General features: G+C 46.7%; 1 protein-coding gene across 1 annotated transcript in view; it reads left to right on the top strand.

Moving 5' to 3' along the window:
- Positions 1-1,237: 1,237 nt before the first annotated feature.
- The window catches only part of NRK (Nik related kinase), a 294,683-nt gene continuing 281,197 nt past the window's right edge, over positions 1,238-14,723 (top strand). Inside the window, exon 1 of the mRNA XM_066581768.1 lies at positions 1,238-1,424. Coding sequence (XP_066437865.1) covers positions 1,368-1,424 — 57 coding nt within the window. The 5' untranslated portion in view covers positions 1,238-1,367. The remainder of the gene's footprint in view (positions 1,425-14,723) is intronic.

Consider the following 14,723-nt stretch of genomic DNA (forward strand, 5'->3'; position numbering starts at 1 on the left):
ATTGCTGATCATGTGAGCTACTCTGGCCAATCAGAGAGCAGGTATAATGCATTGGTAATCTAACTCTACCAGTGCACTGTTGCATTAATTAGTCTGAAGATCGCGTTGGTCAGCCGAAAAGAGGACCTGAAACCAGCGAATCGGAAGGTGAGAAGAGAACTGCAGATACTGTACCCCCTTAGTTCCGAGACAGAATTCCAGCCCCAAATCATACAGTCGGTTTAATCCAAGCCAAGATTCTGAGTGGAAGTAAAATCTCTTAGATTGCCCCAAAAATAGGACATGCTTCGATTGCCTAAGGCCGCCTGCACACGAATGGATTTGCATTGCGGAATCCCCGATTATTGTCCGCACCGCCTATCCACAGCAAATACAGTCCATAGCACGCTATGAGAAAACACTTCCACCTGCTCTCTTACGGAAACAAATAGCGGTTTTCTCGAACGGAAGAAAAAAAAAAATCGCAGCATGCTTTATTTTTGTGTGGCGCCTGCACAGACTGCTTCTATTAAAGTTAATGGAAGCCGTCCGACCCGCGGCCCATTCGCAGTTAATATTGCGGACAGGTCGCGGATTCTGCGTCATCGCATAGCGACCACGGCAGGAAAAAAATAAACATTTACAAAAAAAAATTTAAAATCTGTCTAACAGCGGCTTGCCGCAGTCATCTGCAGTACAGAAAAAGAAGGTACGTAGGGTCGCCGGCCGGACACAGGGTCGGATTCCACTGCGGGGCTTCTGCTAACGAAATCTGACCCAGGCGGCCTTACACTATGGGTACACAGCAAAAAAAAAAACTCATGTAAATTAACCCATTGAGAACAATGTCTCAACGCACCTGGGCCTTGTCTATGTAGATACACCCTCACACCCACGTCAATATCTTTGCGCTTTAATCGCTGAGGTCAATACTAATGGGACTGAAAAAAAAAACGCACCCATTATTTGCAATTTTTCACTAATCTACCTATGCCAATTGACAGTAACTGGACTCATGCCGTGGGGTTGAGATACTTAGAAGCTTTCGCTCCCGAGTTGTAGAAACAAAGTCTAAAAGTAATAAATCTCTTGTATTTCCAAAATTCTAGAGCGTCATTTCCTTCCCTCACTTTCACCAGCGAAGGGCTCTGCAATGCTACTTCTTAAAGAAAAACAGATTTGTTTCCTCTGTGTGTTTTCCGGGTTGTGCTGAATGTGAAGTTTCCTGTGTTTGTCACAGAGACACACACACTTCCAGTTCTAACCATGGGCTGACACACACTGACAACTCTTCGCTATGCTAGCAGAAAATAGCAAACAAGTCTAAAAGGGGGAGAGTCAAAAAAAAACTAAAAAACTTTTTTTGCACTCTTGAAAGCAGATGAGAGATGGCAAGAATGCTGACCACCAAGAGCCTGGACTATATCGACTTGGCCTCTTTGAGAGTAAGTTAATGATTCTTGCTATTTTTAGAGGGGAAGGCTTGCTGCGTGGTCTACAGCTGACGATTAAAGGACATTTAATTCAGGGACGGAACAGATGCTACGGCGTTCTGCAGCAACGGGAGCGCAGCACGGCTCAGCCAGGATGGGAAGGGTTAACGAGGAGCTGATGCCTATGGGAACTTTTAGCGAGACGCGCTAGCTTGTGAAGTTCTTATCGCTGGTGGACATTAAAGCTTAGATTGCAGGCGTTCGCTATTGATATTGTTTGGGCTGCTATGGATTCATGTGACAGGCAGATTTCGGATTGGTGTTGCAGCGTTCATTCACACAGCGTGCTGGTTGGATAGCATGTTATCACTGCTGGGATACTCGGTTGTAGGACTCCTGCCTGAAAGGGTTGTATGCATTACAAGGAGGACATACCATAGAAAGTTGTTTATAGGGAAACTTGAGGTTTAAAAAGAGATCTTAACATGATAGGCAGAAATTGTCAAAAAGACAGATCTACGCTATATCTGGTGTCCTATATTTGATCAACAGTAGCGTACTTCAATAGGGCAGCCTGGATGCGCTACAGGATGGTATGAGGCACGAGAATATGGATGTCAATTTTGCGTTGTGGCCCCTGTAAGAGTGTAAAACCCAATTGCAAAGTTGAAGAGTAGTTGGTGAGAAGCAGAAATCCGCTTTCCGCATCACTCAAAGTCCCATGACTGAAGGTAAGTGGTCCCCTTCTGCTCTGATACATGCATGGAGCCATTCGACAGTGCAGTCCAGGACTGACGGAACCGTGTTAGTGAATGGCGAAGTGCAGATGCAATGCAAATTATTAGTAAGAGCATGACCCAATCAGAAGACAATGCAAAGTATTAACGTGTGGGTTGGAATAGGACACGATCGCCTTGTTGGACCGGTGTTCATTCCAGTGACTCAATGCAGATCAGTCCAGGCATCTCCATGGTGGATGACTTCCTGGATGATCGGCCCCTATCGTAGCAGAAGGAGCCTCTTCCAGTACGCTTTCCTTTACTTCAGTCATAGCACGGGACTTAGAGAGACACGGAAAGTGGATTTCGGCTTCTCACATGCTACTCTTAAACTTTGCGATTGGGGTTTACTCTTCTACAGGGGCCACAACACAAAATTGAAATCCATGTTCCGGGGCCACCAGGGAGCTGTGCACCACATGTATAAACCAATTGAAAATTATGGAACCTGTAAGGGTTTTGTCCGTATCGCATCAGACGGAACTCATATGAGTTTCTTGCTCATGTGACTACAGCCTCAAGCACATGCAAGTAATACATATACCTATTGTGTCTAGTAGCAGGGTAGTTAGTAAATGGCGAGTCTGGGTGGCCACATTTCCCGCTGGGTGATGGTTTGTACTTCAGCATGTTCTCATGCCGCTATGACTGAGGGCTCTGCTTTCCTCTTCACTTTATTATCTCGTAAGGCAGTAACTCAACCAGCAGTCTTTATTCATTTGCTCCATTTGTGCAGACAGAAGATATACGCAGAGACAACAGAAAGTTCAAATGAAAGTTAAACCATTTTTATACATTGGGCACTGATAGTTTTCTAATTTCCTAGACATAAGATGAGTTGGCCTGCCACCAAGTCACTTCCAAGGTTAATCCAAGAATGTTTACTGAAAATCACAATAACGGAATTCCAAAATCAAGACCGACAGAAAATAGTTTTTAAAACAAATCTTTTCTAAATTGAGTCAGACTTCATATATTAACCTCCTTGCATATTAGTCTTACATAGGAAATAGTGATTAAGACTAGAAGAAAAATGAAAGTGATTAAGTCAGAATTGTACTGCTTGGTTTTTATGTCTGTTAGTATGAGGGAGGTTATGAGACCGTAGATAGGGGCACCCTAAATGTTTATGCTGCCTGAAGAGGAGTGTGAAGCGGTGCCACACTCATTTAACAGGCACTGAAAGCACCAATATACAAGATGCCCAACACATATTTGAAGCAATGAGGCCTGTCCAATGTGAGAGAATAATGGTGGCCTCAGTGGCAATAGTGACTAGGTTTGTGGACCCAGTAGTAAAAGGGACCCTGTTAGGGGCCCCAGTAGTCAAAATGACCCCCATTAGGGGCCCCAGTAGTCATAATGACCCTGTTAGTGGACCCAGTCATAATACTAAGGCCTCTATGGGGTGCAGTATTAAGTTTCCCCCAAAAGGGGTTTTGGTAGAAATGGTGTCCCCCAAAACGGTCCCAGCATTAATAGTAATCCCCATAGTGGCTTCAGTATAATAGTATTTTCCATAGTGGCTCCCGCATCAACAGCGGCCCCCACAGTGACTCCAGTATCAACAGTGGCCCCCACAGTGGCTGCAGTGTCAATAATGACCTCCACAGTGGCTCCAGTGTCAATAGTGGCCCACACAGTGTACCTCCAGCCTGGCAGCACCACTCCAAGCATGGTCCTCATACTGTCAGCAGCTCTGGTCAGGCAGCTGTCGCACTGTAATCAGTCTATGACCCCTGACCCCTCCCCCCATGGCGTCTGTAGACTGCTTACAGGCCGGCATCTGCATGCAGGAACGCAGACACCAGGGAGAGGTCAGGTATCACAGACCGATTACAGTTGGGTAGCCACCTGACCAGAGCTGCAGACGGTGTGAGTGCAATACCCGTGTGGTTGCTGCCCAGCTGGCACTTATGTTTTACCAACCATTAATATGGTCTGTAAAAACTAAACCCCACCCGGGGGGTAATCTTAGCGCCCCTTCCCTCTGAAGTCTTGCATAGTGCCACCTCAGGCATGAGTCCCAGGTCCCCCCCTCATGGTAAGGGCGCCCAGGCCTTAGAGAAAAGAACTACCAAACTTGTGTTTCGCAGAGTCATTTACAGTTAAAGGGGTGTTCCTGTGTGACATTTATGGCATATCCACAGAATAGGTGGTAAGGATATGGACAAGCTGCGCAATATTCACAGATGAGAATCTGCAACAATATAACTTTTTTATAAATCCCTTTCACACGGCCGGGAAAAACACTCGAGATTTGTGCGCTGCAAGACGCACAAATCACGCATGAATATGAACCGAATTCTTTGGAATGGGTTGATACACGAGCGACCTGTCCTATAGTTTGGGTGTTCCCTCGGAACGACTCGCATCGCTTATTGTTTGTAATGGGATCGGCATTGCATGGAGTGCGAGGTACACATGAGCGCAATGAGAGGTTTACCCATTTAAATAAATGGGAAACACTCCACGATCCTCCACCGCGGCTTTTAGCGAATCACGGCCCCCTAAGTGTGCTAGTCAGCATGTCAATTCCCTGTGGATGTGAGGCGTTTTTATGTCAAAACAGCCTTGCATCACTTCATGGAAGAAGTGATCCTCCGCCGCAGATCGTGGAGTTTCTACTATTGGTTTCAATGGGAGACCTCGCATCGCGTGCACCTGGGACGTGGTGCAATGCTGCCGCTGGCCCCATCGAAAACAATGGGGGATGCGATGCAAAAGCAGGCAGCAAGATAGAACATGCTGCGATTTGTTTACCGCATGGCGGTGCAATGCAGGACAACATCGCTCATGTGTGTGACCCCATTCAAAAGAATGGGGGTCATATTTGTGCATCTCACAACGCAGTAATCTAGTGCGCTTTTCTCGCCCGTGTGAAGGCCGCCTAAAAGTAGTAAAATAATCAAAAAAAAAAACAAAAAAACTATAACTCCCCAATTCTTAAAAATTTGGTGCAGACAGTATAAAGGAGCAAGTACATTGTAATGAAAAAAAATCAGAAAAATCCTCCACTTGGGACTATTGCAAGAGCAATGTGTCATCAAAAAGAAATTTCTTGCCAGATCTTTCACTTCAAAAGATCATTAATATGGATATAAAAATAGATGCAAATATGCAAAAAGATTTTAAAAAAAACATGAAGTAATGCAATTGAAGATTCCTTACTCAAACGCTCAAGAGTGGCATCTTGGGATTTCTATGGTCAGGACCCAGACAGTCCTTAGGGAGACAATAAGTACAACAAAAGCCACAAACTGGAGATGTCCGGGTCTCAGCAGATGGTTGACATGTCAGGGATAATGCAAAACTATTCCAAACAAATTAGTAAAGTCGTGAGCTAAAGGGAAATTAAATGTTTTTAGAAGATATGTGGTCCAGCTGGTCATATAAGTAGAGCTCTAATGATAGAGTACCTCCAGAACCTGGTACAGAGCTGAAAGCTGAACGACACGATATCGGTCAAGCTTTCTTGGGAATAGGACCTTCATGTTATTTCCAGACACAGAAATGTGGACCAAGGGTGGCTTCACATCTGCACTGGGGATTCCGGTTTTAGAAAACAGGAAAGGGGAATCCCCTGGACAAACTGTTCTGTCTCTGGACAGAACCGAACAGCGCCGGACGGACCCCATTGACTATAATGGGATCTTTCCACTTTCTGCCCAGCGACATACAAATGGAGGAAAGCGCTGCATGAAGCACTTTTTCTTTTGGTATTTTCAGCCGAAGGTTCCAACACAGATGTGTAGCCGACCGAAGCAACACAAAACTAAGAATGGCTACATAGAAACAGAGGCGTAACTTGAAGCTCCCGGTCCCCAATGCAAAACCTGGAACGGGACCCCCAACTACAATGCTTTATTCATAGTACTGGGCTCCCTATATGGAGAAGAGGCCTTATGGGCCCCTAAGGCTCTTGGGCCCGGGTGCAACCGCATCCCCTGCATCCTCTCTAGTTACGCCCCTGCATAGAAATATTATGCAATAGATCTCGAAAAACTATTATAAAGTTATATCCTAACCATCCCCTTCATCATTGCACTGCATGACCGATGACATGAGTGATGTCAGAAGGTCTTTTAGGCCCAGAAGCGACACAACTAACTGCGGTGCCAGTGCAGCAGAAAGTGGTACAGCAGTCACAAATTATTTTTATGTTTGTGCAGGCCGTGTGAACAGCGACCTGCATAAACCCAACCTCAAGGAGGCAGGACAGGAAATCGAAAAGGATATGCACTCAAACGGACAGCAACATACATAAACCGAAACATACATACAAACAACCAACCAAAGATAGACGCCTAAACGCTTACCAAATGTATCAAATGTGATTGTTTCAAGTACCGCAGCTGAGCCAATCTCTGCAGCGCTTGATGAACCAATCACAGCCATTCAATGCGGTGATTGAGATTGGTTCATCGAGCACTGCAGTGATTGGTTCTTGAGCACCGCGGCTCAGCCAATCAGAGCCAGCACTTCACGGAGGCAGGGGTTTTGAACCTCTGACCAGGAAGTGTCAGCTGAAAACTGCAAGCAAGTGTTCCGGAGCTGCAGAGAAAAAGAAGTGTGCCGGAGCGGACAGCGCCCGATAGGTGATGTGATTTTTTTTTTTCTTTTAAAAGGCAGATAGAGCTTACTTTATGGCTCAAACAGTAGGACTTCCTACTGTAAAAGTTGCATCGCACTGCACGAAAACTACATTTTTGTGTGATGTAAGATAAAGGAAGAGTCCAAAGGGCAACATGAGCTACAAAACAATGCAAACCGCGGCAATATTCTGCATGCAACATTTTTTTTTCGCAATGTAGCAGCCTACAAAACATCACTAATGTGAATGAACCCATAGGAAACCATGGGCTTCACATACATGCGATTTGTAGTGCTGTCGCATCGCCCAAAAAAAAAAATTGCGCGATTTTGACGCCCGAGTGAAAGCGGCCTAAGGCTATATTCAAACTATATACGTGTCCAAGTCCATCTCTCTTTATCCATTTAGTCGGATTCATTTATGGATTAGCTCTCTCACAGAGTAGAGTTTTTTTACTCCTTTTTTCAGTTAGATCATTGGCATGTTGGCGTCGTCTTTGATCGCATCAATCCAGTGCGTTCTTTGATGGCCAGGTCTATGGCTGTTGACCACTCCAAGCTTCATCAATTTTTTTAATGAATTGGCCGGCATTATGTGGCTGACGTATGAGCCTGTTTCGTAATTTTGCCCTCCAATGAAAACTTTGGTTTGGTGCGGTTTGGAAGGTTTTTGTTTCTTTCTTGGCGGTCCAAGGAATTCGTCGGACTTTCCTTCTGCACCAAAGTTTGAAGGCATCGATCTTCCTCTGGTCTGTTTTCTGCAGTGTCCATCTTTCACAGCTGTAAATTGGAATTGGGAAGAGGATTGCATTGACCATCTGGCATTTTGTTGCAATGCTTATGTCTTTCCAGATCTTAACCATACTTGACATTGCACTACCTTGATTTCCTAATTGCTGATTTTGGTTGTTACTGCACCGTTTCCCGGCTGTTGTCATGATCTTAGTTTTCTCATAATTCAAGCATAGGCCTGCTTTTTCACTTCCTTCTTTACTCTCAGTATCAGTTCAAGATCTTCCTGACTTTCTGCCAGCAAGGTTGTATCATCTGCATGTCTGAGATTGTTTGTTTCTTCCACCAATCTTGAGTCCAATGTTGGATTCTTCTATGTTGCATTGTCTCAAGATCACCTCTGCATACAGGTTGAACAATGCAGGGGATAAGATGCAGCCTCGGCGGACGCCTTTCCCAATTCTCAACTGTTCCGCGCTACTATTGGAGGTCTTGTCCGTAGCCTTTCGGTTCACATATAACAGTATGAGTTGCCCCAGATGTCTCGGGGATCCCATTGGTCTTAGGCATGGCCACAGCTTGCGTTGTTCAATGCAATCGAAAGCATATGTACGCCTTCTTCTGGTATTTCCAGGCCTTTTCCATGATCCATCGGAGATTTGCAAAGTGGGGTACGTCTAGCTATTGCCATTGTGAAAACGGAATTTACTTGTTTAGAAGGCTAGGACTACATCCAAATGACCAAGTCTGACATTTGGTGTCAGCATGCTGTGAACATACAGTAGCATGAATTGCACCCAACGTGGCTCTTAGTTATGGAAGGCCATAAGCACCCACCATATAGAATGGATATACATGGATGTTGAATAGGCATCCAGTCAAGCTTTGCTTCAAATGTAAAATGCATGAATGTAAGATTTACAGTTGGGAGCCCTTTACGAATCCAAAGCATGTCTATGTTGTGGAAAATTTGTGTAAATTTCGCAAATTTTCAGCATAGAGATAAATAGAGAGCATCCCAAAAACGCAACACATTGCATAGCAGAAAATCCGCACAACGCAAGAACATATACAAATTCCGCAGCAAAAATCTCTAGCCATCTGTAGCAGAAATTCCGCAGCTCAGACGTCTTATATAGAGGTTGCCTTAAGCAATTTTCACACAGTCGAGAAAAATCACATGATTTGTGCGTTGCGAGACTCACAAATCTTGCACGAATATGAACCAGATTCTTTTGAATAGGGTCATACACATATGCAATTTGTTACCACATTGCACTGCAATGGCATGCGGGAAACAAATTGTAACACCACCTGACCTTGCATTTCTTTCAATGGGGTGGGTGGCAGCATCACAGTGTGTGCTAGGAGCACACCAGAGCGATGCAAAGCCTTCCCATTGAAAACAATGGGAGCCACTTTGTAATCTGCCGCCGCGGCTGACAGGATCGCTACTTCCCTGAAGTAATGGCAGGGGGTTTTGATATAAAAGCACCTTGCATCTGTGGTGAAATCGCGTATTGTCAAGCACAATATCAGGTCGTGATTAAACCTAGGGCTTATTTCACATGGGTGACTTAATGACCTTTCACACAGGTTCAAATTACGCCTCAGGCTGCAACCAGATCAGCCGCTGCGGAATTCCACGCTAAAAATCTGCAGGTCTGACTGTAGATTTTGCTGTATAATTGCACTCAAATTTAAAGCGCTTTTCAATTCCGTATCAAAATCCAAGGCTAGCCTGCAGAATGCACGTGGCTTGTAATGGGTCCTGCGGTGTAATTCTTTTCCATGTAAAAAAGCTCCCTTAGGCCCCCTGTCCACGGACGTGTATTCGCTGTCGGCAGCAGCAGGGACGCTGGAGGGAGCGCCGGTGGCAACAGCAGGGACCTTGGAGGTGGCGCCGGCAGCAGCAGGGACGCTGGAGGGAGCGCCGGCGGCATGAGCACAGCCACTGCCAGCGGAGGCCGGAGGGAGCGGCGGCAGCAGCAGCAGCTGGAGAGCAGGACACGGAGCAGCTGCAGCACAGACTGAGACTGTGGGGGGCCGCTGGGGAGGTGTCACTAGTACGCTGGGGGGCTACTGGGGGTGTCACTAGTACGCTGGGGGGGCCACTGGGGGGTGTCACTAGTACGCTGGGGGCCGCTGGAGGGTGTTACTAGTACGCTACGCTGGGGGCCACTGGAGGGTGTCACTAGTACGCTGGGGGCCGCTGGAGGGTGTCACTAGTACGCTACGCTGGGGGCCACTGGAGGGTGTCACTAGTACGCTACGCTGGGGGCCACTGGAGGGTGTCACTAGTACGCTAGGGGGGCCACTGGAGGGTGTCACTAGTACGCTGGGGGGGCCACTGGGGGGTTTCACTAGTACGCTGGGGGCCGCTGGAGGGTGTCACTAGTACGCTGGGGGCTGCTGGAGGGTGTCACTATTACGCTACGCTGGGGGCCACTGGAGGGTGTCACTAGTACGCTGGGGGGCCACTGGGGGTGTCACTAGTATGCTGGGGGGCCACTGGGTGTGTCACTAGTATGCTGGGGGGCCACTGGGGGGTTTCACTAGTACGCTGGGGGCCGCTGGAGGGTGTCACTAATACGCTGGGGGCTGCTGGAGGGTGTCACTAGTACGCTGGGGGCCACTGGAGGGTGTCACTAGTACGCTGGGGGCCACTGGAGGGTGTTACTAGTACGCTATGCAGGGGGCCACTGGGGGGTGTCACTAGTACGCTACGCTGGGGGCCGTCACTAGTACGCTACGCTGGGGGCCGCTGGAGGGTGTCACTAGTACGCTACGCTGGGGGCCACTGGAGGGTGTCACTAGTACGCTGGGGGGGCCACTGGGGGTGTCACTAGTACGCTGGGGGGCCACTGGGGGGTTTCACTAGTACGCTGGGGGCCGCTGGAGGGTGTCACTATTACGCTACGCTGGGGGCAACTGGAGGGTGTCACTAGTACGCTGGGGGGCCACTGGGGGTGTCACTAGTATGCTGGGGGGCCACTGGGGGGTTTCACTAGTACGCTGGGGGCCGCTGGAGGGTGTCACTTGTACGCTGGGGGCTGCTGGAGGGTGTCACTAGTACGCTGGGGGCCACTGGAGGGTGTTACTAGTACGCTATGCTGGGGGCCACTGGAGGGTGTCACTAGTACGCTGGGGGGCCACTGGGGGGTGTCACTAGTACGCTGGGGGGTGTCAATAGTACGCTGGGGGGCCACTGGGGGGTGTCACTAGTACGCTGGGGGGTGTCAATAGTACGCTGGGGGGTGTCAATAGTACGCTGGGGGGTATCACTATTACCACTGGGGTATGTTTACATGTGGCGGAAACGGGCAGGGCTGTTTCAAAATAGACAGGGTGCAGATTTTGACTGCTTTTTGCCGCCTGCACATGGGCGGAAATTCAGCAGCGGGATTTCCCGCAGAATTTCCGCCTGTGCCCGCCTGCATAGGATTGCATTGAAAAACACAGTCCTAGGCAGACGGCCATGATTTGTCCACGTGAAATCACATGTGGAAAACAAGTTGTGGCATGCTCTATTTCCCGCACAGAAATGTCAGTACTGCCCGGGCCAGCTCTGCACATGCGCCGGCTGGCAGCATGTGATTTCACGTGGACAAATCATGGCCGTCTGCCTAGGATTGCTGGCAGCCGGCGCGGAAACGAAGGATGCTAGGAGTGGGTGAGCCGCAGGCCTCTGCAGGGGCACGGGTCCGCATCCTGCTGCAAGAATTCTTGCAGCAGGATCTGACCTGGCCGTCTGCAGGCGGCCTTTTGGATGCAGAAATGCTGCAGAATTTTGTCCTTTTTTAGAACGATGGGGGTAAAATCATACGTCGTGATAAGCCCCGCCCTCTGACGTGTTGCAACAAATAAGTAGGTTTTGGGTTGCAGTTTGGGCAATTGGTCTCTAAAAGGTTCGCGTGAGTAAACTAAAAAGGCCATTCATGCTCCTCTGGGTAATATGCAAATAAGGGAGATGAAATAATACCTCCACAGTGCCACCTATTGGAAGACAGCATTGCAGCTTTTAATTCCCAGTCATTGTTACAAGGCTTGTATAAAGAGTCTAACTTTGGCCTGCACAGAAAAAAAAAGTAGAACATGCTCTATTTTCCTCTGCATTTGTGGAAATGCACAATACTCTGCGCAATTCCGTGAAAAAAAAGCACATCTGGACTTTAGGTTAAGTAGCCTACCTTTAAAATCGGAGGGGGGGGGGAAGGGGGGGGTCCACACACATGTAAACAGGCCCTGTGAGTGCAAGAAGTACAGTACTGTGGCTGATGCCTGCACAAAACTACCTAGTCAAACCTCGTTCACCGTGCAAATATGCTGTGCTGAAACGTGTGCAATTGTTCATATGGTCATCTGAAGCCGCCCTTGTATTTAGAACGTCCTTCAAATTTACACGTCTTTGGCGTGTAATATCAAAAATTGAAGAAACAGCATAATTTTTCCAACAAAGGCTATGACCCTCACAAGAGCATGCATAGTCCAGTAGAGTCCAGCAGCACATGAGTTAATGCCACTGAATAGGACTTGTGCAGATCTTCCAGGTATCTCATCCATCCCGACACCCAGCAGCCCCGGACCTCCGCCACTTACATAACGGGATGCTAGAAGTAGGACAGCCAGCTGTGCAATCTAACACAAATAAGACGGCTCGGCGCTCCTTTCAGAGGGATCATCTGGCGCTGCGCTTGCCATGTGGATCTGGTTTCTCAAATGATCAGTCAAATTACTTCAAATGTGCTTTGTTTTCAAGGGAATTCCTGCGGCCTGCCAAATAACCAATGTGACTAATTTGTGTATGAGAGCAACGCCTGACTCCACCGAGCCTCTAGTGTCACCGTGTACAGTAGAGTCAACGCGAAGCAATGCAGCTCTTACTAATATCTTAGAACTGTCATATCACACAGGTCTAAAGGCCCATTTACACGCAAAGATAACATGGCAAAAAAATTTTTTAAACATTTTCATAAACTAAAGTGATTGATACGTTTTTGTAAAATTAAAACCTGCTGATTACAAAATACTAGCAGCACGTCTCATTTTCAAGTTAGTTAACCCCTTAGTGACCAAGCTTTTTTTTTCCATTCTAAAAAATCGTAACTCTTATTTATCCATCGATGTCGCTGTATGAGGGCTTGTTTTTTGCGGGACGAGTTGTATTTTTCAATGGTGCTATTTAATGTGGCGTATAATGTACTGAAAAACTTTTTAAAAGTTCTAAGTGGGGTGAGATGAAAAAAGAACAAAACAAAATAACGCCATTTTCGGTGCGTCTTGTTTTTACGGTGCACAAACTAACACAAATGACATGATAACTTTATTCTATGGGTCAGTGCGATTACTACGATAGCAAACTTATGTTTTTTTTCCTGTACTATTTTTTTTCAGAGAATTTTTTTTTAATTATTATTTTCTGCCGCCATCTTCTGTGTGCAATAACCTTTTTAATTTACCGTCCATATACTTGTGCGAGGGCTCATTTTGTGTGGCACGTCCTATAGTTTGCGTTGGTATCATTTTGGAATACATAAAACTTTTTGATTGCTTTTTTATTGCATTTTTTCTTGGAGACAGAATGACCAAAGAAGCGCATTTCTGGCGTTTATATTTTTTTTGGACAATGTGTTTACCATGCGGGGTAAATAATGTGTCACTTTGATAGATCGGACTTTTACGGACGGTGTGATACCAAACATGTATTTTTGTTTTATGATTTTGATTCTTTTATTTAGTCTAACCAATGACCTGTAAAAACACAGTTCGTTAATTACAACTTACTGGTGGATGATCTGCAGTGTTTACGCCAAGTGAAAACATACCCTATATGTTACATCAACCTACCCTTATAGTGTTCAGTCAGCACGTGGTGTGTAACAGTGACTGCAAAATAGTTGCACAATCACTTTTGTTATTCTTTTTATTAAGCAAGACTAGAGATGAGCGAGCGTACTCGGATAAGCACTACTCGCTCGAGTAAATGGCTTTATCCGAGTATCGCTGTGCTCGGGTCTAAAGATTCGGGTGCCGCTGCGGATGACAGGTGAGTCGCAGCGGGGAGCAGGGGAGAGCGGGCGGGAGAGAAGGAGAGAAAGATCTTACCTCCGTTCCTCCCCGCTCTCCCCTGCAGCTCCCCGCTCCGTGCCGGCACCCGAATCTTTAGACCCGAGCACAGCGATACTCGGATAAAGCCAATTACTCGAGCGAGTAGTGCTTATCCGAGTACGCTCGCTCATCTCTAAGCAAGACTAATGGCATTCAGCTCCTTTGTTCTGCCGCGGGGCTGCAAGCTGAATACAGTGTAATCAGCGCACCATGGGCAGCAAACACACTGTGCGGTCTGTGTTATCTTCTCTCCGGGTGAACGATGGATTTTATGCTCACCTAAAAAAAATTACTGTTCAGCTGAAGAGTCAAAGTGGGGAGCATTTATACACAACGATTATCGATGAAACAATAGCTTTTGAGCAAATGTTGAGTGATAATCGTTACGTGTAAATGGGCCTTAAGGCTTCAGACAAATGTATGCACAAACACGCTCACCCCAGCGAAACGTATTTGCGCAGTGACGGAGGTTGATTTGTGCATATCGGCGCATAGTACTGTATTTTGCGCGCACAGGGCCTGTTCACATGCATGCATGACCAACCCGCCAGCTTTGATTTAAAGGGCCATTTAGCCTAATAAGGTTTAGATATATTTTTTTCTTCCACTGAATTGTGCAGTGTATTCCACATGTGCTTGCACATTGATGGCACATTTGCGCACCTCCTTCTATGGGGCAATTGGTGCTGAGAGGGACCACAAAAGGAGAATTGTAACTAAAAAGCGCCATTAGGAGGGCACTATTACCTTCTTGGGTCACAAGGGAGACACTATTACTATGGGGGATGGTACTAAGAAGAGCACATGACATAGTGGCAGTTTGAGGAGAGTTCACACAGAGGAAACATAGCTGGAAGAACTCTTCATGGTGGTCTGGTCCCAGAGAGAAGAAAAATGAATAACATATGCCACCAGAGGAGACATCACCTGTGATCACTGGAAATAACTGCACTGTAATCACTACCACTGTGTAGAGCTGGTATCTGACTATTATCTAGAGGTATACTAGTATCGTGAAGGCATCATTAAGGGGCACTATTGCTATAAGGAGAAACATGGCTTATTTGATGTAAGAGGGGTAACGACCCCTAATATTTAG

This window comes from Eleutherodactylus coqui, chromosome 10, assembly GCF_035609145.1.
Source record: "Eleutherodactylus coqui strain aEleCoq1 chromosome 10, aEleCoq1.hap1, whole genome shotgun sequence".
In the NCBI taxonomy this organism is placed as follows: Eukaryota; Metazoa; Chordata; class Amphibia; order Anura; family Eleutherodactylidae; genus Eleutherodactylus; species Eleutherodactylus coqui.